At 38.1% G+C, this 25294-nt stretch overlaps 2 protein-coding genes across 9 annotated transcripts in view; one reads left to right on the forward strand and one right to left on the reverse strand.

The window, feature by feature from the left end:
* Positions 1–390: 390 nt before the first annotated feature.
* LOC127532591 (prelamin-A/C-like) lies at positions 391–15029 on the reverse strand. 3 transcript variants are annotated; one of them, XM_051944492.1, is made up of 14 exons: positions 14935–15029; positions 13336–13429; positions 12815–13156; positions 11147–11272; positions 10951–10997; positions 9797–9901; positions 9381–9485; positions 6369–6422; positions 5994–6062; positions 5386–5469; positions 4684–4764; positions 4417–4524; positions 4127–4311; positions 391–4014 (listed from the first exon to the last, which is right to left on the reverse strand). In XM_051944492.1, the coding sequence occupies exons 1-13, from the start codon at positions 14941–14943 to the stop codon at positions 4174–4176; spliced, it is 1362 nt and encodes a 453-aa protein (XP_051800452.1). In that variant the 5' UTR covers positions 14944–15029; the 3' UTR covers positions 391–4014; positions 4127–4173. The 3 variants fall into 3 exon arrangements, with proteins under 3 accessions (XP_051800452.1, XP_051800451.1, XP_051800453.1); XM_051944491.1 differs by having other exon boundaries at positions 391–4311; XM_051944493.1 differs by lacking the exons at positions 5994–6062; positions 6369–6422; positions 9381–9485 and having other exon boundaries at positions 391–4311.
* Positions 15030–15594: 565 nt separating this feature from the next.
* The window catches only part of LOC127532592 (myelin-oligodendrocyte glycoprotein-like), a 28931-nt gene continuing 19231 nt past the window's right edge, over positions 15595–25294 (forward strand). For all 6 annotated transcript variants that reach the window (XM_051944496.1, XM_051944497.1, XM_051944499.1 and 3 more), the window contains exons 1-3: positions 15595–15688; positions 22920–23013; positions 23193–23534. In XM_051944496.1, the coding sequence (XP_051800456.1) occupies positions 15680–15688; positions 22920–23013; positions 23193–23534 (445 nt within the window). In that variant the 5' untranslated portion in view covers positions 15595–15679. The remainder of the gene's footprint in view (positions 15689–22919; positions 23014–23192; positions 23535–25294) is intronic.

Genomic DNA, 25294 nt, shown 5'->3' on the forward strand with positions numbered 1-25294 from the left:
AAACAAACACTAACGTTTTTTAATCTCAAATACCCAAATCCTGCAGCAAAAATAAAGGCATCACATTATATGTATGGGACGATGTAATGCAAAATATAGCGTTGGATTCGCAACGCTTTTACATTGAAAATATTCGTTTGAAATACGTTCTGAGTGGTATGAAAAGTCCTCCGCTTTGATTCGCAACGCGTTTACATTAAAAATATTCGTTTGAAATACGTTCTGAGTGGCATGAAAAGTCCTCCGCTTGAAATACATTGGTTTGAATTTCGTTGTGAGCAACACGAAAAACATGAGAAAATCGTGTTGGTGCGCACGTAACCATAGATTAATTTACGTGATAGTTTCACGAATCCTTGTGAGACCAGGTTGGATAGATGGAAACTGATCTGTAATAATCTGACTTTATTCCTAAAGCACATTCTAAAACAGTTTACAGAAGGCTGGTCAATCCAAACATGGTGAAAGATCCTCAAAGTAAATTAATACAACAGAGAAATAATAAAACAAAACATCTAAGTCAGAAAATAAACAAGTGGAATTAAAGAAAAATAGAGGAAAGAACCAGAAACACAAGGGTATAAATTATAATTATAAATAAATACAATACATATTCAAATACGCAAATAAATACAGAATAAAAGAGAATAACAAGAACAATAGAAGATAAAAATACTAAATAAAATGAAACCCGTTTGGTCACCAGATATTACGTGGTGCATTGTGGTTTCTAAGCGTAAGGCAGAGCTAGGATCTTCATGTCGCTGTTCAACAGAGAGATGGGTCGATATGATCCACATTCTGTTGCATCTTGATCAGGTTTGAGGAGAAGAATATTACTTCTGACAATGTTTGAGGCAGAGACCCACCAGACAGTGAGTTATTAAACACATCAAGCAAAACTGTTGACAATTTATTAGCAAATTTTTTGAAGAATTCAACTGGGTAGTCATCTGGGCCAGGTGTCTTACCACTTTGCATTGCCACTATAGCATTGCCACTTTCTGTTTATTGTAGTGGGAGCTCAGTCCTCATCCCATGTCCTACATTCATGGACGGTGCCAGTTGGTTGTTAAAGAAGTGTTCCATGCCAGTATTGTCCTTTAGGGCTTCAGACGTATAAATTTGAGTGAAACATGGTAAATGTTTCCTTAATTGCTTTGGGATCAATGGTTAATTCACCGAGGGTTTTTTTTTATCTGAGGAATTTGGTCGTGACTGAATGCCTCTTGATTTGATGTGCCAAAAGGCGCCCAGCTTTCTCACCATGTTCACAGATATAACCTAGATATTTTAGCAACAGTCGTTCTGTTTTTCAGTTGATAATAAATCGTATTGATTCTGAAGGTCAAGTGTTATTTTAGAGAGTTCGGGGGAGGGAGAGATAGAGTACTGAACATCTACTGTGTTTATTGAATCAATTAGCTGATCCTGTTTCAGTAGCTGCATTCTATGAATTTTAGAAGAATATGCTGTACGCTATACTTTAACCTGTGAACTCATCTGGCACGTTGTTCTTCTTACAGAAAATGGAACAGTTGTGAGACAATCTCATCAGTGCAAAATCACGAGGCGGCTGCTATTCCTGCACTACCAGCCCGATCTCACGAGGATTCGTGAAACTGTCACGTAAATTTTAGTTTCGGTTTCGTGCGCACCAACACGATTTCGTCATGTTTTTCGTGCCGCTCACCACGAAATGCGCACCAATGTATTTTAAACGGCGGACTTTTCGTGCCACTCAGAACGTATTTCAAAAGAATGTGTATATTATATTTTTAATGTAAAACCGCGGCGAATCCAACGCTATATTTTGCATGACATCGTCCCTAAACATAACCCTAACCATAATCCTAACCATAACCTAACCATAAGCCGGTGCTACACTTACCAATTTGCATAGGAATTTCAAGAATGTCCGGCGGCCGGCGGCCGCAAACGCGATCACACAAGCAGTATACGCCGATGGACAGCTTAGATCGTCATGAATCCGCCGGTATAAACCACTTTCAGATGTGATTACCACAGCGAAAAACATTTCGTGGTGAGCGGCACGAAAAACATGACGAAATCGTGTTGGTGCGCACGAAACCGAAACTAAAACTTACGTGACAGTTTCACGAATCCCCGTGAGACCGGGTTGGCACTACAGTGCTCCAGAAATCATACAAGCCTACTTTACGTTCACATACAACTAGTACCAAGGAAACAAAGAGCAGAACAGGTGCTTCACCACTAGATTAGGTTCTGTTAGTGTTTCTTTATGTGTTGCTGTTCTCACAGGATTCATAAAACATAGTATTTCCACACGTTCTGGCGTAAACTAACCGTGACGTCACCCGTTGGTTTCAGCACCGAGAAAATGAAGCTCGGATTTTGCGACTTCCTGGTCGCCGTTTTGGATTTTTTGGCGCCAGTGACGTAAAAAGCGTCATCAAACACGTTGGACCGGAGAGCAACTAGGGGCAGGATTGGCTGAGGACTCTCTTATCTCGCCCACATTTTACCGCAGAGGCTTCTGTTGCTGTCCATCAAGTATAGCCACGCCCCCTGGCTCCGCCAACTTTAACGATTTATTTAAAATTCAGTATTGATTTATTTTAAGATCGGCCACCTGATCTCTCATTTTGACCATGAAAACTAACGGGAAAAAAATCCTGAGCCGTAGAAAATCTGTCTATCAAATTTTATTTTTCCAAAAATGAATTGGGGTCTATGGAGAAAAAGCTTTTTGGAGCCAACCCTAGCGGGCGGCGTGATATTGCAAGTTTTTGACACTTCCGGGTGGACTTCAATTCTGGAGCCAGATGCTACGTCCATTATATATACAGTCTATGACGTTGTCACATCGTGGTCATTTTAAGCTAATGGCTAACTCAGAAGACACATTTGACACAAATTATGTTCAAACTCCATCCTCTAGCACTTATTTTGTGCACCAGTTAAGCCAGATGTTTCCCTACTGCTCCTGGCACTTCAGTGACACCTTTTTCCCATCCACTACATCTGCATATTAGTTTTTTTGTTTGTTGCTTTGTTGTTTTTTTTTAACTTGAGTACATTCAAAATATTTATAAATATCTGACTTTTCTACCCACCTTTGTGCAAAGTCATTGCACTACTTGTATACTGAACAGAATTAAAGCACAGTCATCTACACACAGCTGAAACCAAAGCCTGGGATGGCAAACAAATCTCACTGCTGATTGCTCCCTCCGGGTTGGGGGGGAGTTGCTTCCCAAGCGAAGGAGTTCAAGTATCTTGGGATCTTGTTCACGAGTGATGGGAAAATGGAGCAAGAGATGGACAGGCGGATTGGTGCGGCGTCGTACCGAACCATTGTGGTGAAGAGGGAGCTGAGCCCTAAAGCGAAGCTCTCGATTTACCAGTCCATCTACATTTCAACCCTTACCTATGATCATGAGCTTTGGGTAGTGACCGAAAGAACAAGATAGCGGATACAAGTGGCTGAAATGAGCTTCCTCCGTAGGGTGGCTGGACTCAACCTCAGACATAGGGTGAGGAGCTCAGACATCCGGAGGGAGCTCGGAGTAGAGCCGCTGCTCCTTTGGATCAAAAGGAGCCAGTTTGAGCTGGATGCCTCCAGGGAGACTTCCTTTGGAGGTTTTCCGATCACGTCCATCTGGGAGGAGACCCTGGAGCAGACCCAGAACTCGCTGAAGGGATTATATATCTCGTCTGGCCTGGGAATGGCTCGGGATCCCCCAGGAAGAGCTGGAAAGCGTCACTGGGGGAGGGACGTCTGGAACGACCTGCTTCGCCTGCTGCCCCCGCAACCCGGCCCCGGATTAGCGGAAGAAAATGGATGGATGGATACCTATAAAGCCAAGGCCAGAGAGACTCCTCAGAAGTGATGCTGCCGCTGCTCTCATCACTGTGTTACTCTCTATCATTTCTCCTGATATCAGTAAACCTTATTCTCAGCATCAGCATCTGAGTCTCAGACAGTCTCTGAGTCTGTCTCCTGATTCTTCTCTCCACATCACACAATTCCTTAACAATTAGATAAAAATACAAAATGGACATTTGAAAACAAGTTGTAGAAAATAAAACAGAAATGATAAAAAAATGTTGAATTTTATATTTATAAAAAACAAAGGCTCACTTTGATGAACGCAGAAACAAAAATGATGTTTCTCATGTTTATTCACATTACAGCAGTCTGAAGATCTCTCCATCGTTGCTGATGAGTTTGATCTGATGTTCGTCTTCAGGCCTCCATTTCTTCATGTCTGACCACAGCAGATCAACATCATCAGGATGTTCGCTGGACCAGCGTGGGCGCCGTATCTGTAAATGTAATAAATAAAACAGTCACAGATGTACAGACAGAATAAAAAAATGAGAAGTTTTAAAAAGTAAAAATGTAACAGAAAGTGAAAAGTTCAGACTCACACAGAGAATCTCTTCAGCCTGAAGTTTTAATGACTCACTGAATGTGTATGTGTCTGGTTTTCTGTTCTTAATCTGTAGTTCTAACTCCCAGCCTCCCAGTTTTATCTCCTGCAGGAGGAAAATTAGACACCAAAGGTAGAAAATCTAAGTAATCTGCAGTGTATGTTACATGCATTCGTGTCCACAAATAAAATTATGACCTGTCATATGAGGTTATGACAGCATTAGCATTATTCAGAAGGTTCATCTACATGTAAACAACATTACCTCAGTGGAAATGTTCTTGAGACGGATGTAGTTGCCGTATTCACTGATGCTTTCTACAGTTATGGGTCCTGCCAGCTCCAGCTGAGAGACAACACACAGGTCAGTTATTCAGGTGTGTGGAAGCAGGAAGTCACTCATTGTTTCATGGTTTTGATTTATTTTTTAACAGATTCTGATGAGAGCAAATGATTTAAAGTTTAAATGAAAGGTGGAATGAAGTGATTCTGATTAAATTTGGATTTTAAGCTCAGATTTGGATCAAATTGAATGTGAAACATGGATAGTTCAAGGACTGCTGGAAACTGGAAAACTTGAAGGTTCTTTCTGTTTGTTTTACAGCCTATGGCTAAAAATGTATTATTGTTTTTTTACTGAAATGTATTTCACACCCACCAACAGCTTCTGGGGTTCAGAGCGTTAACCTAAACTGAAAAGTGAATCCCCAAAAGGTTGAGTTCTGATTAAATGTCTAATAGTCTGATAATAAGTCTGATATTTCTATGAACATTAAACCTGCTGCTCAGTAACACATTAACACAGGAGGAATGTGATCACATTAAACTTTGCTGCAGTCAAACTGGACTTCAGTCTCACTTATTAAATGTTTAAATGAGTTTTTATGGATGTTTAAAGTTGTCTTGTTCCCAACAACAAATCAGTTTCTTATGAAAAGAGACAGAAGAGAGATGGCAGCAGATAAACCTCCTGGTTCATGTTCTGGAGTTCTGTCTTCAGGTTTACAACAGTCTTCATCCACTTCTGCTTCTCATCCTGGAGCTTCTCTAACTGGAGACAGAATAAAAAGACAGTTTATGTATTGAAGCACAGATACACATGACATGATTGGTGGAAAGATTCTTTCTTCTGATTGGTTGGAGACTCATTAAAAGCATGTTCATGTAACATAGCTGAGTTCTGCTTAAATCTCTGTTTCTGTAGCTTTAGATGGTGACTTCTTCTGTGTGTTTGTCACATTATTGGACTTTCAGACTGATGGATGTTGATGTTTCTTTAGTGGTTTATAGCAGAAAGTAACAGTGAACAAAACTGGACTGTTGAAGTTTATTCTGTGTTCAAGATCATTTAGATTTATGCTCAAATGTAACTCAGTTCATAGACACCAGTCAGTTTCACTGTTAATAGTTTCCATGAATTTAACATTTTGATCTGATTCTGTAGAAAGTTAACGACATTTCATTAATCTGATAAACAGTGAACTAGTTAACTTTCCTGCTAGAACTTTACATCACAGTGAGTTCAGTAGACATATCAGTCATGTGATTGAAAAAGGTTTTGATGGTGACATTCACCTCTTCCTGTTGATTCTTCTCATCGCTCCCAGTAGGGTCAGAGTTGGTACCAAAGTTCATTTCATCCAGCTGCAAATAAAGAAACACATGCTCTGTTTTAGTTTCTGATATGAAAGGAGAATGTTCACCTTAGAAGGAAGTGGTTTAAAAACTTGTTCCATTTTGTCTGGGAACTAGTTTCATTTTTTCACCAAACATGAAAAATAAAATCAGAATTAGAGATCACAGTGGAACTGAATCTGAATCTGAAAACAGCTGTTTGTTGTCTTGTTCTTCTGGAAATTTGAAGTTGTTTTGGTCTCAACAACAGACCAGTATTATATGAAAAGAGAAGAGAGATGAGAGCAGATAAATGATTTGAGAGAAAACATGAACCTCCTGGATCTTGTTCTGGATCAGTGTCTTCAGTTTTCTTCCAGTCTTCATCCACTGGAAACAATAGAGAGACAAAACAGTATATTTATCTCAACACATCTGTACATGATGTAGCAGGATAGTCCAGCCCAAGGCTGATTTTGGCACTCTCCCAGCAGTACTGGGCTGTAAGCCCATCGGGGTATGTCCACCAGCTATAAAAGCAGGGGACGACCCTCTATACCAGGGGTCGGCAAGCAGATGTGGCTTCGGGCCAAAATGTTTGTAAACAATCGAACAGCGGGCCAACCTGCGGGAGGGTGCACTCCGCTGGGCGATACCGCGAGCAGCTGATCAGCTTCTACAGCTGATCGCCGTTGCTTGGGACACACGTCTCAATTCTGATCACAGATGTATTAAAACTCCCGAGACACACACATGTTTTGCACACACTGTTGCTCAGTGAAATGTGGCTGGTACAACCGTGTCCGACCAGTAGCGCAAATGCGGAAATGCCCGGCAGCAGCCGACCACGCGAGTTTCGTGTTGCGGTGACGGACTGGCTTGTCTCGTGCCAAATCAAATTTTCAAAATCATCTGGAGGGCCAGATATTATTCCTGACGGGACAGTTTTGGGCCGCCAGTTGCCAACCACTGCTCTGTACTCTCTCTTGCTAAGGCTGAAGACACGCCCCTTCCAGTCGCTCGCTCTGGTCTGTCGCCGGTGTTAACCATTTTGTGTGTGGCATGGTTTGAGTGTTGTGCAGCTGCATTTTGGAAGCTGCAACCATAGACATATTCACTGGACGCCTCATCGACTGGCCGGAACACACATCAGAGTGTCCGCCATCCTGCGAGGGTCATTTGTCAAGACTTCAGAAATGATGCCATATCACTGCACTGCTTGGGGTTATACAAACCGACAAAATAAAGACAATCGACTCCGTGGAATTACCTTCCACAGGTAGGAAAAAAGAGTTTTTGTTGTTCTTGTTGTTGTGTTTAGCTTATATAACATTAGTTTCAGAGATAGATCACCTGGAACCATGGAAAATGCCATCTATTCCATTGCTAAAGCTAGCCCTCAAACAACAACAACAATATCGACGTCTGTTCGGTTTAACTAATGGAGGCTATTTTAGTCGCAGCACATAGAATATTACATTTTAAAAGAAATCAGTCGCTTTCAACTGAACTGTGGTCATATTTGACGGCTATTTACTAACTTTTTGCGCATTAGAAGGTTTCCCACCAACAACATAGCGAGGAAGCAGTGGGAAGTAGCTCTCCGAAGAGAGCCTTTTATTGCCACTTTGCACTCGAGGCTCTGTAGCGAGCACTTTGGGGAGGCAGACTTCGACAGGACGGGTCAGAATGTCCAGATCAGAGATGGAGTAGTGCCATCTGTCTTCAACTTCCCAGTTCATCTCAAAGGAGAAGGTGCAACACTAGATGATGAAGTTAAAACAATACCACACTGTTTTGAGAATTTTTTTGTTTAGCTACATATTCGACTCAAAGAATTATTTCTATGACAATGTGTGGTAACTAGATATAGCCTTCCAAGTTGTGATTGTATTCATTTCAGCCGGTGGACAAGCTGGACATCAAAACAGGCAGACACTGCAACACCTCAGAACCAGCCAGTGGACTGTTCCCCGTCTGTTATAGTAGCAGAACCTCAGCCTAACCCCAGTCTTGTGAGTAGGAAGTACTGTGTCTGACTGTGCTCCAAACAGCTGTGAGCACCGTGTCACACATCACTCCTTTTAGACATACTGACATGTACATAAACATTATTATTGCATAATATTATTTCCTTTCCTATGTGTGTGAGTCGCGCGGCTGCCATTAGTGGTCGTGCCAAGGATCTGCTGCTGTTTTGCCTTGCTGTGTGCTTTGATCCGCTGGGCCGTGTACCTGTGACGGGCGCGGCTCTACGGCTAACCGCAGCTAGCCTCCACTTCCTCTCAGCCTCATCTGCTTGGTCCTTTGTGATGTTTAGTTTACTGGATTTAGTTCTTGTTTACAGTTTAATTTCTTGTTTATTTTGTTTATTTTCATGTTGTGTTCCCACTATTACCCCTTTTTGTTTTGTTTCAGAGGCTGAGCACCTGTGGTAGGGTCATGGTGTCACCCTCCTAGCTGCAACTACACGAGCCACAGTGACATTAAAGTGTGACTTCTGATTGGTTGGAGACTCATTAAAAGCATGTTCATGTAACATAGCTGAGTTCTGCTTAAATCTCTGTTTCTGTAGCTTTAGATGGTGAGTAAGTTCTCCTCTGAACCAGCTGCTTGGAACATTCACTTTATCACCTTATTTTAATTCAGGTAACTCTGTCTCTCAACAATCATGTTCATATTTAACTAAACTACATGTTTGATTCTCACTAATATGTTTCTAATCAACATCTTTTCTTTTATTTCTTGTCAACCTGGTAACAGAGAAAATGGAGGAAAGTCTTCAAACATGTTCTGAAAGGTTCATATTTGAACCCAAATCATGGTGTTTTTCTAACTGCAGAGTTCTGGTTGCAGAAATGTAACCAAGCAGTGAATGAAAGTGAAACCAAAGTGTCAGAATAAAGGTTCCACATGGAACATGAATCCTGGTCTCCTGGATGAAAGTCCTGTTTCTGTTTTATGTCTTCTTCAAGAAACTTTGTGGCTCTTTCAAACTCTAAACTTTTCCTACAACGTCACAGTCTGAGAATTCTAGTGAGAAAATAGATTTGTGTGAAAAATGAGAATGTAGTTTAGTGGTATAGGAAGATAATTGTTGCTTTCAGAATGATGGATGTGGATGTTTCTGCAGTGGAAGTGACACCACAATGTTTCCAAACTTTACTTCCTGTTACTGACCTTCACTCATTGATTGTGCTCAAAATTAAGGTTGGTTTTTAGAAAATCATTGTTTCTGTTCAAAGTTTACATCATTTCATTAATTTTATCAACATTACATCATGGTGAGACAGAGTTCAGTGAATATGTCAGAAGAAGAAGAGAAAAGATGATGATGGTAAGATTTACCTTTTCCAGAAGAGTGTTCAGGGTCTTTATCTCACTCTCAGCATTCTCATTTTTCAGTTTTTCCTCCTGGAGCTGATTGTTGGTTTCTGAATTATTTCCCTCCAGCTGCACGTAAAGAAACACTGATTTTAAGGTGTGAGACTGATCGTTTTTAACTTTGCATAACAGAAAGCATCCAACTGTCCATCTTAGAAGTGATGCAGTTACTGTGCAGTGATTCAGTTGTGAATGATTTGACATTTATGTGATTTTACAGTTTTGTTCACACTTAATTTATTAATAACTAAAATAACTCATCAAATGCAGGTGATGTTTCTGTTTCTGCAGGTAAAGTCAGAATTACTGAATGCCGATATTCCAGAAAAAGTTGAGGTTTTATTAAGTTACTTTATAAAGATTATAATGATGAGATTTACCTCTTCCAGTTGATTCTTCAGGAACTTCATGTCACTGTCGGCCTTCTGATTTTTCTGTTTCTCCCGCTGAAGCTGATTGTAGGTTTCTGAATGATTTCTCTTCAGCTGCAGGTAAAGAAACACATGTTGTGATTTTCAGGTGTGAGACTGATAGTTTTAATTTTACAGAACAAAAAACACCCGACGGTTCATCTTAGAAGTGATGCAGTTACTGTGCAGTGATTCAGTTATGAATGATTTGACATTGAAGTGATTTTACACAGTTTTTTCTCATTTCTGTTGTAAACTGTAACTATTAGAATTGACAGTAGATCAAACTTTACATTTATTAATGACTAAAATTAACATCAGCACTCATCAAATGCAATTGATTTTTCTGTTTCTGCAGGTAAAGTCAGAGTTACTGAACTTGCATCGATATTCCAGAAAAAAGCTGAGGTTTTATGAAGTTTCTTTATAAATGTTATGATGATGAGATTGACCTCTTCCAGCTCATTCTTCAGGGTCTCATTTTTCAATTTCTCCTCCTGGAGCTGATTGTTTGTTTCTGAATTATTTCCCTTCATCTGCAGGTAAAGTCAGAATTATTGAGCCTTCATTGATATTCCAGAGATCTCAGATCATGAGTTAAACTTGTTAGTTTCCATCTTTTCCTCCAGAATCTACAGTTCAGTCTCCATCTTGTGTTTTTCATCCAGAAGCTGCTGTTTCTTTACATACAACCATTAACTTCTTTTTACTGCTTCTTTGACTCCTGCTCTTTAGTTACTGATCGTCTGTTCAGGTTCACACTCTTTGGTTACAACAAATATGTCGTTATTAAATAGAAACTTGTGAGTTTCTGTTTAATGTAAACTTTCTTTTATCTCTACAGAAGTTCGCTAAATCTGTTGTTCTTCTCTGTTTCTGTACTGAACCACTTCCTCTGTTCATTGATAAACTACATCTGGTTTTTCTTCTCCACTGTCCAGATTCTTTACTTGTCTTCCTGTCAGAGCTTGAATACTGACGTCTGATCTGCTTTACAGACACAAACCTTCTTCCTTTATTCCATAATTGTTTGTTTACATCAAACTTGACTTTACTTTCTGCCATCACCTGATCTTGGTGTCTTTCTCCATCTACTAACAATCAAACTTTGTTTCAGTACTTACTAGTTCAAGTTCTTCTTGCTTTTCATTTACCAAAGTCTTCCTTTTCCCTTTGAGAAAATAAAACAATCAGTATTTGAATACAGAAAGAACAATGGTCTAGATAGTTTTGTATCATGAATTTAAACCTCTCATATCAGTTTCCATTAAAACCTCAATATTTTGTAAAGGTCAACAGTTTTATATTAATGTGACTTACTTTTTTGTCTTCTTGTGCGAACAAAGAGAACAACTGCTAGAATTAACAGGATGACGGCTGCAGCCGAACTAACAGCCAAACCAACAATGGTCGAGGTGTAACTGTACTGGGACATAAAGAAATCACCTGAAACGATAAAACATGGAATAATGAGGCATTTAATATAAACTGCAGATTACCTGGAACCTGAATCCATGTCTGTCTGCTCTGGTTGAGGGGAACTTATTCTGCCAGATTAAATTTGAAACTGAATCAAAAAATGAGGCAAAACTGAAAGGAACTTGGACTGCGATGTTTTTGGTAAAAATCCAGTTTCTCTTTTGTGTCTTACCTCCTAACCTGGACTTCCTGGTTGCCTTTTCCTCCTTTAACATTACAGGTCAAAATTACATTTCGAGAACTTTATTTAGAATACAGTTTAGTTGTAAAGGAATGTAATGTTGTGGAGACTGTGTTGCTTGAAGAAGTATGAGGGGACTAAAGGTCAACAACGAGACCTTCAACATGGAGACTGGGTTTACATCCTATGGTGGGCCCACTGTTGTTTAATTTAGCTCTAATGTTCACTAGTTTGATTAGATTTTAGCACCAAAAGTACTTTGGTGCAGGACAATATTACTTTCACACACAAAAAAAGAAGAAAAAAACTTATTAGGAGCTTAGTTGACTTTACACACCATAACTGTTTGGTTAGGTTGAGGAAATCTTCAGGATTTTGTTTAAAATACAACCTTTTCGAATATATTTCGCATTTTTCTTCAATTTTCTGGTTACCTGGTTGCTGAATCCTGCTTCATCTAACATATGAACAGTAAAGCAATGAAATAAATGGGAAATAGATGCTGATAAGCAAATGTGATGTTTGCTGGTGACATGTCACCAGCAAACATCACTGATAATACATTTTAGCTGAATCAGAATGTAGATTTCATTTGAAAAAAAAAGCATTTTCTCTCATAAAATACTCTCAGTTACAGTCGAATACAAAGTGACAACATACTTTTAGAGTTTTTTTTTTATTTAAAAAGAATCAATAATTGAAATCTCTCTATGAAGCATGTCTGGACTCTTTGTTCAGCACTTTGTAAAAGTCCCTTTGCTAGTTAAAGCTTCAATGCTTCTTGGAAAAACTCTGCTAAATGGACTGTTGGCTTCCTTGAACAGAACTTTCTCATTTTATCAGTTTGGTTGAACAGCTAATGCCATCAAAAGTCCTGGTAGTTTTCAGTTATTGAGGCCTCCAGGCTCCTGGAAACTATTCAGAAATGGTTTATACCCTCTTCTCTGATCTTTACCTCACCATGGTTTGATCAACAACAGAAACTTCCTTCAACTTAAACTATGTCCAGTCAGTTCAGTTTGCTACAGTGGACTCCAGTCAAGTTCTGGATTCTGCAATCTGGAGCTACAACAAAGAGTTTGAATTCTTTAGCAAATGACAAGTTTTGATTTTTAAAACTATAAAATATTTGCCCCAAAACAGTGACAATATGTTTACAGTGAGTGTAGATTGATGAGACAAAGAAAATAACACATCTTTTAGGGTGACGGTATGAATCTATAAACTACATATGTAGAGAATCTAGTCTGAAGGAGATCTGAATTAACAAGAAGAATTATTAGAAAAACCTTAAATATCTGAGTCTTGAACTTTCAGTATTAACTCACCAACAACCAGTTCAACAGTAGATCCTCGACCCAGTGTAGGAATGAAGCATCCATATTTTCCCTTATCAGACAGTTTCACTTTGGAGAGTTTCAGTGAAACGTCTCCAAACTCCAGTTTATTAAATAACAATGACGTTCTTCCTTCATAATCAGGATGTTTTGAACTTTCCAGTTCCTCTTTATCCCACCACACATAGACATATGAAGGGTCTAGGCCTCCTCTGGACCACTCTATGGACATGTCTGAAGCATCCACGGCAGGTTCCAGCCGACATGACAAAAGAACGTCATCACCAACCGTTGCCAGGACCGGCTGAGACGGACCGACCACCTGGGAAAGACCTGGAGAAAAGCAGGTTGGGATTTTACAGCTTTTAAATGGAGGAAACAAATGACTACTAGTTGATTTTTTGTTGAGGGAACATATTTTAGAACGTTCGTCTATAAGATGTTACTGAGCAGCTTCAATTTTTAATCATCTTTGTGTTTAAATGTACATTTTGATGGTGTGTGTCGGTTACCTGAACAGTTTTGTGTCAGAAGAAGGAAAACTAAAGCTGTGAAGGAACTGAGCTGAGTCCATGGTTTAGACGAAGAATCATGAAGTTCTGAAAACTGAAATAAATCGCATGTTAAATATACTGAGGAACATGCTGATTGTAAATATCATTGTACATCCGAGCAACATAAGTCATCCACCAATCAGATTCTAGATCATCAAAACATCTGGATCAAATAAAACACTTGAACTTTCCAGATCTTGAATTATTGTAGAATCAGAGTTCAGGACCGATGATCTCACATTTTAACTTCCTAATTTTTTATTCTTATTTCAGACTGATCAATAGTCTAAAGGTGTGTTCTGTAATATCAGAATGTAAGTTTTCAGTTTGTAAAACTGGGCAATTTTGAGCTGGATATCCTTTAGAACCATCAATATTCCTAAAGAACATTCACTTAAATAAAATAAAATTGAAGGGAAATGTCACTTCTTCTTTAGCACATGTAGGGATAAAAGTTGCTGTTTTTCAAGACATTGCATGAAATTACATTTAAAAAGCCCCAAAAGCATCATGATAACGAGATGACAGATAGTTCCAGTACAGTGAAATAGACTTTCAACAGCTATACTAAGCATTATATTGTGTTAGTTGGGGATTTACCAGTTTTATTTATTATTTGGAAAAACCCTCAAGAAATCTAAGTAAAATTTACATCAAAAACAGTAGATACACCTTTTGATCACAGAAAACACTTGTTTTTATGGAGAAGCTAACTGTACATCATGTTTGTACCCAATAATTTATATTACAGTTCATAGTTTTGGCTCAGAGGAGTTCTCCTTTTCTTTGTTTCGTCTTCTTTAATGAGCTCAATGACCAAAATCTTGCATCAATCGTTGGTTTGAAAAAATTGCAAATTAATTGCAAAAAAATAATATGTAACTGCAATGCTTATTGCACTTTGTTGTTTACAATCTGGGAAGCCATGTGTTAAAATAAGTGTTCCTTTCTTTTAATTTCTTTTTTTAAGCTTGTAAAGCAGAGTCTGTCTTGAGAGACAAGAGTTTAAGTGACAAAAGTTTACTTTTGTTAAATGTTTGTTACAAAATAATAATAATAATAATAATAATCATTTTGCACATAATTATTTGCAGTTTAGGAACTCATCCTTTTGAAAAAAAACCTTTTCTTTCCTTTTTATGCTTGTAAAGCAGAGAATGTGCCTTTAGAGACGACTGTTTAAGTGACAAAACGTTATTTCAGTGATTGCACCTTACTGTTTATACTTATAAATGTCATACAGTGATGCCCTGCAGTGTTGAAAGTCATTGTTGTTCAATGATTGTCACACAAAAGAATGATTTTATTAATAATTAGACATTATTGTTGTCATTTCAACTAAATTTCATATGAAAGATGAAACCACTGTTTGATGATGAATTCATGTTTCATTGGTTCTAATACATGTTTAAAATGAAAATATAGCAAAAAGAGTTAAATGATTACGATGCCACCCTCAAACAAAACATATCAAAGAATGTGATGATTTCCCTTCGATTGAAGCTCTAAAAAGCTTTGCAGGAAGATTTAATTTCAAGTCAGATGTAGCTGACCTACCTGAGTCATGGCTGTAACTGTTTCCTCGTCTCTGAAACATAAAATGCTCTAAACATGAAGCCCTTAGAGAGCAGCCCCCAGCTCTGATGCAGAGGGTGGATCCATGTTAGATAAACACTCGTCTGGTTGGTGTGGTGCCAAAGAACTTACCCTGATCGTAAAGTATACATCCTGCTGCAGGCCTGCACGTGCATTTATATTATTTTTAAATTTTGTATGTATGATCAGAAATATCTACAGAATAAACCACATGATGTTAATACATCACCTGAGGGTTACAGAGGGGGAATAACATTTTCTGGCAGGTGCAGTAAAGCAAAAATAATGTGCATCCTCCTCATGACATGTTCTGGTTCTAGTCCTCTATCTTCATTTGTCTGTGTTGAGAATTTCTAAATAACTACTATGGAGTTATAATGATCAACTGAGGGGAAATAAAAAGAAAATACACCAATATTAAAAGATAAAATACCTTTTGGAAAGGGAAGTGAGTTACAACAACAATTATTGTTGGCAGCGCTGCAGTAAGTTCATCACAGCTTAAAATTCCAGTCAAAAAGGTGGAATTGAGTCTGGCAGTGTGTTAAAATGCTCACAGTGGTGTTGATTTTATTGTATCAGACCCCAACCAGACGAGTGTTTATCTAACATGGATCCACCCTCTGCATCAGAGCTGGGGGCTGCTCTCTAAGGGCTTCATGTTTAGAGCATTTTATGTTTCAGAGACGAGGAAACAGTTGCAGCCATGACTCAGGTAGGTCAGCTACATGTGACTTTAAATTAAATCTTCCTGCAAAGCTTTTTAGAGCTTCAAACAAAGGGAAATCATCACTTTCTTAGATATGAGTCATTCTACTGAGTTGGTTTAAATTCTGACTGAATTTGAGTGAAATCTGTGTATTATTTGGGAACTTTTTTTTTTTTTTTTTACCATATTCACATTGCACCACATCTAAGGGGCACATACATATTAAAATAGTCAATTTTCAAATTATATTTTATAACTTTTCCCAAATAACTTTCCTCTCCTAAAATTTGTCACTACCAAAAAACACAGAATTACATGAGAATAAAAAGAATTGTAAGAACCTATTCATTTCTTTGTTCCTCACCGTACAGAGTATATTTTGTGAATTAATGTGTTTGGTGTCTAAATGAATGTTTAACAGAATTTAGTATTCATTTGTTCCAAAAGTATGAACATTTTAGTACAAAAATGTATAAAGTTGATCTTATTGACTGTATAAGTCACCATGGCTTAACGTAAACATACACTTAACCAATCATTATCATAAAATGTTGGTTGATGATTCAGAACATTTTATTTGTGGTAGTGACCATACTGTTGCTGTAGTCCAGTAGTACTTGGTTTGAGGGAGGCATTGTAATCATTTAACTCTTTTTGCTATATTTTCATTTTAAACATGTATTACAACCAATGAAACATGAATTCATCATTAAACAGTGGTTTCATCTTTCATATGAAATTTAGTTGGAATGACAACAATAATGTCTAATTATTAATAAAATCATTCCTTTGTGTGACAATCATTGAACAACAATGACTTTCAACACTGCAGGGCATCACTGTATGACATTTATAAGTATAAACAATAAGGTGCAATCACTGAAATAACGTTTTGTCACTTAAACAGTCATCTCTAAAGGCACATTCTCTGCTTTACAAGCATAAAAAGGAAAGAAAAGGTTTTTTTTCAAAAGGATGAGTTCCTAAACTGCAAATAATTATGTGCAAAATTATTATTATTATTATTATTTTGTAACAAACATTTAACAAAAATAAAGTTTTTTCACTTAAACTTTTGTCTCTCAAGGTAGATTCTGCTGAAGAACTATAATAAAAAGAAATGGAAAGAAAGGAAAGCTCATTTTAACAGATGGCTTCCCAGATTGTAAACAACAAAGTGCAATAAGCATTGCAGTTATATATTGTTTTGCAATTAACATTTACAGAAACATGTGATGTTGTGACTTCTACAGTGAAGGTTCAGTTATCATTGGAATGTTTTATTTTTCTCTTTTCAACTTACACATTGGTCTCTGGAGGCAGACTGCTTTGAAAGCATAGAAAAACCAAAAGAAAACAGAAAACAGGCTCCTTTTTGAAGTGATAGGTTCCAAGATTATTGCTATGACAATGAAAAAAGATGTCTCTTGAGCATGAGCAAGAGTTGGACTTGCCTCTGTGTCACTTTTTCAGGGGGATCTATCAGGGTGATGACCTTGTCCCTGGTCTACTTTGTGCTTCATTAATTCCCTTTGAGTGTCGTTCTTGGAGAACATTTCGACAGTTCTGCTTCAACCTCTGACATTGTTTTCTACAGTTTTACTTCTTCTTCTTCATTTCTTTGGGCTTCAGGTTTAATTTCTGCATTTTTCACCCTCAAAAATACCCCTTCATTAGAGGTGTTCAGAATCAGAATCAGAATCACTTTATTCATCCTCGAAGGGAAATTCAGTTGTCAGGGTTCTTATCTGTTTAATTTTGAACTGAATAGCTTGACTGCTGATGATAAGAAAGATTTCCTAAATCTTTCGGTCTTGCAGGGATAGGAGCCGTCCACTGATATTTTGTTGTTCCTTGAGGCAGATGTGAAGTGGATGATCCATGATTGTCAGAATGGCCTCCATCTTTCTAAGTATCTGTCTCTCCACCTCATCCTCCAATGAGTTCAATCTGATTCCAACCACAGAGCAGCTTTTTTAATCAGTTTGTTCAGACACCTTGCATCCTTCTGTTTTATACTACCTCCCCAGCAGACTGCAGCATAAAACAGGACACCTGCTACCACAGACTGATAAAACATCTGCAGCATCTTACTGCAGATGTCTAGTGATCGAATTCAGTGATCGAGTTCAGTGGAGATGAAGACCAGCAAAACGCCTCCATCTCTCGGTTTTCTCAGAGATATCATCCTGTGGTCTTGCTGTCTTTTCCTTCATGCTCTTCTGACATACCTCTGCTCTGTGATGGATAAGTTGTTGATAGATTTCAGCTTTTCTTCTTCCTTCCATCTCTTATTTCTTTTGTAGTATCTGATCTGAGATATATGTTGAGATATTCACCCCCTGTCAAAAGTTTTAGGACACTGTCTCATTCAAATAAAGTAGAACTTGTCCTACAACTTTTGACAGGGGGTGTATTTCATCATATGGATGTGATCAGGGCAGGACGGTAGTGTTGTGACGTTCACGAACGAACTGGTTCTTTTGAACGGCTCGTTAACATGAACGATGGGAACCGAGTCGCAGCTGGGAACGGTTCTTTTTTCCCCCCAGTTACATGGGGAGGAGCGCAGTCCAGCTGCGCGGTGCTTATTAGATATGCAAATAGCGTCAGGGCACGTTGTGCATGCTGCCTTCACGTGAGTGCGCCAGTAAAAAAATAAAACAACAACACAGAAACAGTGAACGCCCCCTGCCTTGGAGAGCAGCAGCAGCAGCGAGTGGTCTAAATGAGGAGGAGGAGAGTCCATGGGCGTAACGGACGCGGGGTACGTGTGGAACATGTCCCCCGCACTTTCCACATCTGTCCCCTCTGTCCCCCGCACTTTTTTCAGCCGTTACAACCGCTAAATCCGTTATTAGCATCCAGTACCGTGTTTTCCCGAGCCGTCTTTGAATGCACCATGAGCGCATGCTAACGCAGGTGTTCCACAGGAGACGTGCTGCTGTGCTGAGCAGTGCTGAACGTGCGTCTGGAGTAATGTTTAGCAAACCAGCCAGAGCCAGCAAGAAGCAAAAGACTTTACACAGTTTTTTTCAAACAAACCGTGTAAGTTGTGTGACCTTGTTGGATGCAAACAATGTTAGACTTGTTAGCTAAATGATGACAAGGTAAAACATGGCAATATATCAATATGTTAAGCTAGTTAACAATAATTTAAATGCTGTTGCCTCTGTTACATTACTTGCTAATTAGTTTATTCGTGGAATAAACCCAGTCCTCTTTCATTTCTGGGCAGAAGATGTGCTCACAATTGCTCTCCATGTATTTAAGTCTTTTGGTCCCAAAAGAGGAGAGTCAGGGAGGAGAAAAAAGAATAGGCTATCTATGGTATAAATTTACAACTATTTTTTACTCCTTCTCTTTCTAATTCTATCTCAGAATTTTGATTTTTAGATTTTTTAATGATTATTTCCACAACAAAGAGCAGAGTCAGGGAGGAGATGGATCAGAGGCCAGCAGCAGGGACAAGGATGTAGGGTCTTTACAGGTAAGGAGAGATTATAACTTCCTGAGAATAAGATATCTATTGCAGGGAGAAACCAGGCAGTACTGATCATTTCATGTTCAGTGTTTGGCACCTTTGGCTACTCGTCCAGTAGATGTTCAAGGGACATTGTTGTCAACTCAACTAGAGTTTGGCCACTAAAACTTTAGATTTTATAGTTTAAAGTTTTATACTTTATAGTTTAAAGAACTAGCCTAGTTGGTCCCCTGGTATTGTACTGTGGCTGTTAGGGATTATGTGGTTCTTTAGCCACTAAGGACGGTGCAATTAAATGTAAAAGAATGATAAATCGCTCTGAAAAATTAGTCCCCCTCACTTCTGAGATGGTGGTTACGCCCATGGGAGAGTCAGTCTGTCGTCGTTGACAAAATGAGCCAATTGAGGAAACGAAGCAGCATTTGGATGCACTTTTCTCTCGTGGCAGACAGTAAGGGTAAATGCAGTATTTGTCAAAAAAAATATTTCTAAGTCAGGCTCCACAAATAATTTGCACAGACACCTGAAAACTCAACATTCAACAGTAAAAGTGGCAGACTTTAAAATCGAATCCACACGTGTCAAATAAGGTTATAATCAATATTTCAGAATAATTCAAACTCATATTGGTGGGATATCTAAATTCATTCCTCCCAGTGATTATTTCCAAGATTAAATGAGTTAAGGCCAGACTGGCTTTTTAAAATTTAATAAATATAAAAATGAGCCAAATGAGCCAGTTTTTTGAACGGCTCTTTGAAAGGAACGGCTCACCAAGATCCAGCTCCCCTCAAAGAGCCATAAATCCCATCTCTACAGGACGGTACGTGGTCAACTCGTGCGTATTCAAACTCGTGCGTATGCAAACTCGTGCGTATAGGAAAAAATAAGCAATTACGGTTAAAAATTAGATTAGGGGTGAGAAAGGTTAGGGTTAGCAAAAGAAAACAGGGGTAGGACTAAAGAAAGAGCAAATAGAAAAACATAAAATAAGGAATGAGTGGTTAGGGTTAGGGAAAAGTAAACAGGGGTAAGGATCAAAAGAAAAAGGGTAAGAGAAGAAAGATAAAATAAGGGTTACGAGGTTAGGGTTAGGGAAAAAGAAACAGGGGTAGGGATAGAAATAGAAATAATAAAACACTGATTTTTCATTCACTCAATAAGCACGATGTTGGAAGACGCACAAATTTGCATACGCACGAGTTGACCAGTATTCAGCAGGACTCTGATCATACATGTAAAGTTTCAGGCAGATTGGAGCATGTTCAGGGCATTTACACAGCATTTGAAATTTCATGGCGAAGGATCAAAATTCCAGAGGCTGCCAAGGACACGCCCTTTGACTTTGGAAAAAGATTTTAATAACTTTGGATCATTAAGGCCTCCTGTATGTACTGGCCCAATTGGAGGTGAATTGGAGTTTCCCCCTAGGAGGAGTTCGCTCTAGAAAAAAATGAAAAATGGGCAAAATCTGACATTCAATGCAAAATAGCTCACTTCCTGTTGGGTTTGGAATGTGGCTGTCACTGACTTTTTTGTTCAGCCTGATGTGCTGCATATGTGTACCAAATTTGGTAGATACACCCCCTGTCAAAAGTTGTAGGACGGGTTCTACTTTATTTGAATGAGAAAGTGTCCTCAAACTTTTGACAGGGGGTGTATGTTGCTTCTTGGAATAGATGTGGTCTTTTGTTGAAGGAAGTCATTGCTGTGATTAGATTGGGAGCCATTATGTCCAGGTAATGATAATTGTTCTTTGGGGTTAGGGTTAGGTAAAGGGTTAGGGTTAGGCCTAACCCAAAACTTATAAATATGATCTCTGATTGCTGTTCGGGGAGATTCATTTGGCCGGATTCTCCCAGACAGTCTCTGTCTGATCGATGCTGCTCTTCCTTATAATAAACTTATTATTAAGCAAGTCAGTGTCAACGGACATTTCTTCTCCACCTGCACTTCACGGACATCAGAGAAACTACACTTTCTCTTTTTTTTATTAAATATTCTTAGTACTTCACTGGGTCATCTTAACTCTTTGCCTATACTCTCTCAGTCTCTCTGCTCGGCTTTTTGCCATTTTTGTGTTTTATCACACTAGATAATATCAATCTAAATCCTTCACCTTGCCTTTCAAAGAATTCCAAATATCTATTTAAACTAAAATATTTTGGAAATTGGCAAAAATCATTAAAATGTTATTTTCATGAACTGAAATTTAGGAGTTAGAGGTTGAACCAGCCACCTCCCAATAGAAAGTGACATATAAGAGGATTTTTTAAAGATATATTCAGTTTGATGGTATCTCAATGAATGTCTTGTGATAAAAAAGATCACAACATGATATTAGTATGTATGCAAGGTCTGAACACTTCATTGTTTTTGAAATTTCATCGTGGGACAACAATCTTAATCAGTTCAGTAGAATGGCTCATGTACAATTTGTTAAACAGTGTTTTAGAAAGTGTACAGAATGACACAGAAATGTTTTTGGAGCTGATATGTAAAGTTTCACTACTACAAACTGAATATTCACTGTTAAACTGTGGTGGTTCTACACGGGGTCCAACATGGACCAGTGTCTCTGTCCAAATATCACTAAATGATTCATAAACAGATCACTTTAAAAGCGTGATCAGCGCTAGATCTGAAACCGAAAGTAAAGAGGTTCACCCAAACTGCAGCTGTGTCTCGGTGCTGTCTGCCTCCTGGACATCTGGTTCTGGTTTGATACAGATTTTGGAGAAAGGGGAAGCTGCTTTTTAAACACACACAAGTCAGCAGAATGATTTCACCTCGCAAAGTGACTTTGTTGCAAACATGACAGTGTTACTGTAGTTTCTCATCTGACAATGAAATCATGTTTGAAAATGTCCTGTGTTGAAGATTTTGGTCACTGAGTTCATTAAAGAAGATAAAATTAAGAAAACAAGAACTCCTCTGACCAAAACCTATGACTTGTAATATAAATTATTGGGAAAAAATATGATGTACAGTTAGACTTTACATAAAAAGAAACATCTTCTGTGATCAAAAGGTCCATCTGCTGTTTTTTAATGGACATTTTATTCACATTTATTGAGCATTTTTCTGAATATTAAATAAAATTGGTAAATCCTCAACTAACACAATATAATACTAAGTATAGCTGTTTGATGGTTGCTGTCACTGTACTGGAACTATCTGTCATCTAGTTATCATGATGCTTCTGGGGCTTTTTCATGTCATTTTATGCGTTGTCTTGAAAAACAACAACTTTTATCCTTAAACTGACATATTTATTTCATTTGTTAAGCTAAAAATATACCCAAAACCCTAAAAAATGTAGAAAAGACACAAAATATGCACAACCCCACACGTGTTTAAGCAGAAGTGACATTTCCCTTCATTTTTTTTACATTTAAGTGGATGTTCTTCAGGAATATTGATGGTTCTAAAAGATATCCAGCTCAAAAGTACCCAATTTTACAATCTGCAAACTTCCATTCTGATATTACACAACACACCTTTAGATTATTGATCAGTATGAAATAAGAATAAAAATAAGGTAATTTAAATGTGAGATCATCGGTCATGAACTCTGATTCTACAATAATTAGTGTCTTCAAGATCTGGAAACTTAGTGTTTTATCTGATCCAGATGTTGGAGATCTTTGATGATCTAGAATCTGATTGGTGGATGACTTATGTTGCTCAGATGTACAATGATATTTCCAATCAGTATGTTCCTTGGTACATTTAACATGTGATTTATTTCAGTTTTCAGAACTTCATGATGCTTCGTCTAAACCATGGACTCAGCTCAGTTCCTTCACAGCTTTAGTTTTCCTTCTTCTAACACAAAACTGTTCAGGTAACCGACACACACCATCAAAATGTACATTTAAACACAAAGATGATTAAATATGGAAGCTGCTCAGTGACATCTTATAGAAGAACGTTCTAAAATATGTTTCCTCAACAAAAACGCCACTAGTAGTCATTTGTTTCCTGCCTTTAAAAGCTGTAATATCCCAACCTGCTTTTCTCCAGGTCTTCCCCAGGTGGTCGGTCCGTCTCAGCCGGTCCTGGCAACGGTTGGTGATGACGTTATTTTGTCGTGTCGGCTGGAACCTGCCGTTGATGCTTCAGACATGTCCATAGAGTGGTCCAGAGAAGACCTAGACCCTTCATATGTCTATGTGTGGTGGGATAAAGAGGAACTGGAAAGTTCCAAACATCCTGATTATAAAGGAAGAACTTCATTGTTATTTAGTAAACTGGAGTTTGGAGACGTTTCACTGAAAATCTCCAAAGTGAAACTGTCTGATAAGGGAAAATACAGATGCTTCATTCCTACACTGGGTGAAGGATCTACTGTTGAACTGGTTGTTGGTGAGTTAATACTGAAAGTTCAAGACTCAGATAATTGAGGTTTGTCAGGTTTTCTAAACATATTTCTGTGTATGATCAGAACAAAGACTGTAGGAATGAGTCAGTGCTCCAGTTTTAGGGTTTGTTTATGAGTGCAGGTCAGACAGAGTGAGAGATTTTACAGTCAGTTAACTGATTGATCCACATTCTAGCAGTTTCTCAGGTCGGTTGTTTCTTTCTAATCCATGTCATCATCTCTGTGGAGGTGATGTCCTTTTTTTGATCAGGTCAAATAAAACAGAACCTAGATCACATAAACTCATCCCTTATAGGAAAACAGAACAAAGGCATCACAGCAGCAGCATTTTACAATTTAAAACTACTTTAGCGCCAGAAGATTCACATGTGCTATTTGTCAATGACAAAATAGGTTTTTGTGAATTTTGATATAATTAATTCAGATCTCCTTCAGGTTAGATACTCAGCATATGTAGTTTATTCATTTACTAAATAATTCAGACTCTTTGTTGTAGCTCCAGATTGCAGTCAGTTTTAAATCATCCTTCAGATGAATCGAGAACTAGACTGGAGTCCACTGTAGCAAACTGAACTGACTGGACATAGTTTAAGTTGAAGGAAGTTTCTGCTGTTGATCAAACCATGGTGAGGTAAAGATCAGAGAAGAGGGTATAAACCATTTCTAAATAGTTTCCAGGAGCCTGGAGGCCTCAATAACTGAAAAACTACCAGGACTCTTGATGGCATTAGCTGTCCAACCAAACTGATAAAATGAGAAAGTTCTGTTCGAGGAAACCAACAGTCCCTTTAACAGAGTTTATCTAAGAAGGGTTGAAGCTTCAACTACCAGCATATATTTCTCATTCATTTTATTGCATTACTGTTCATATGTCAGATGGATTCAGCAACCAGGTAACCCAAAAATTGAAGAAAAACTTCACCATGTTCTAAAAGATTGTGTTTTAAACCAAACCATTAAAATGTCCTCAACCTAACCAAACAGTTTTGGTGCATAAACTCAACCAAGCCTCTAATAAGTAGCTATTGTTTTAAACGTGATGTTGTCCTGAGCCTGAGTACTTTTGGTGCCTAAATATAATCAAACTAATGGAAATTATAGAAAAGTCCAACAACAATGTTCCAAACCCAGTCTCCATGTTGAAGGTCTAGTTGTTGACCTTTAGTCCCCTCATACTTCTTCAAGCAACACAGTCTACTCAACATTACATTCCTTTACAACTAAACTGTATTCTAAATTAAGTTTTTTCAATGTAATTTCTGACCTGTAATGTTAAAGGAGGAAAAGGCAACCAGAAAGTCCAAATTAGGAGGTAAGACTGGTAAATGGAGGCATAAAAGAGCAACCAGATTTTAACCAAAAAGATTGTAATCCATGTTACAACTTTCAGTTTTGCCTTGCTTTTTGATTCAGTTTAGGTAAGGAAATAAAAAACTATGAGGTTGAGAATTAGCACACTCTATCAGACATTGTTTACATATTGGAAATTTGGTTTAGTTTAATCATCAGGGTTTGGGGAAAAATCATCTTTTGGGGGAAAATCATGGTTTGGATTAAAATGCAAATCTTTTACTACATATTTTTGTCCCAGTCTGATACATGACTGGTTGGCTGAAGAGAAGCAAAAAAGCAAGCATTAAAATACATGACAAAGATATGTTGATTTGTGAAACATGACAAACAAATGTAATTTAGTGGAATAATTTCCCGTCAAGGGTTACACAGTGGGCTAGTGGTTAGCACT

Source organism: Acanthochromis polyacanthus, chromosome 24 (assembly GCF_021347895.1).
Source record: "Acanthochromis polyacanthus isolate Apoly-LR-REF ecotype Palm Island chromosome 24, KAUST_Apoly_ChrSc, whole genome shotgun sequence".
Lineage (NCBI taxonomy): Eukaryota > Metazoa > Chordata > Actinopteri > Pomacentridae > Acanthochromis > Acanthochromis polyacanthus.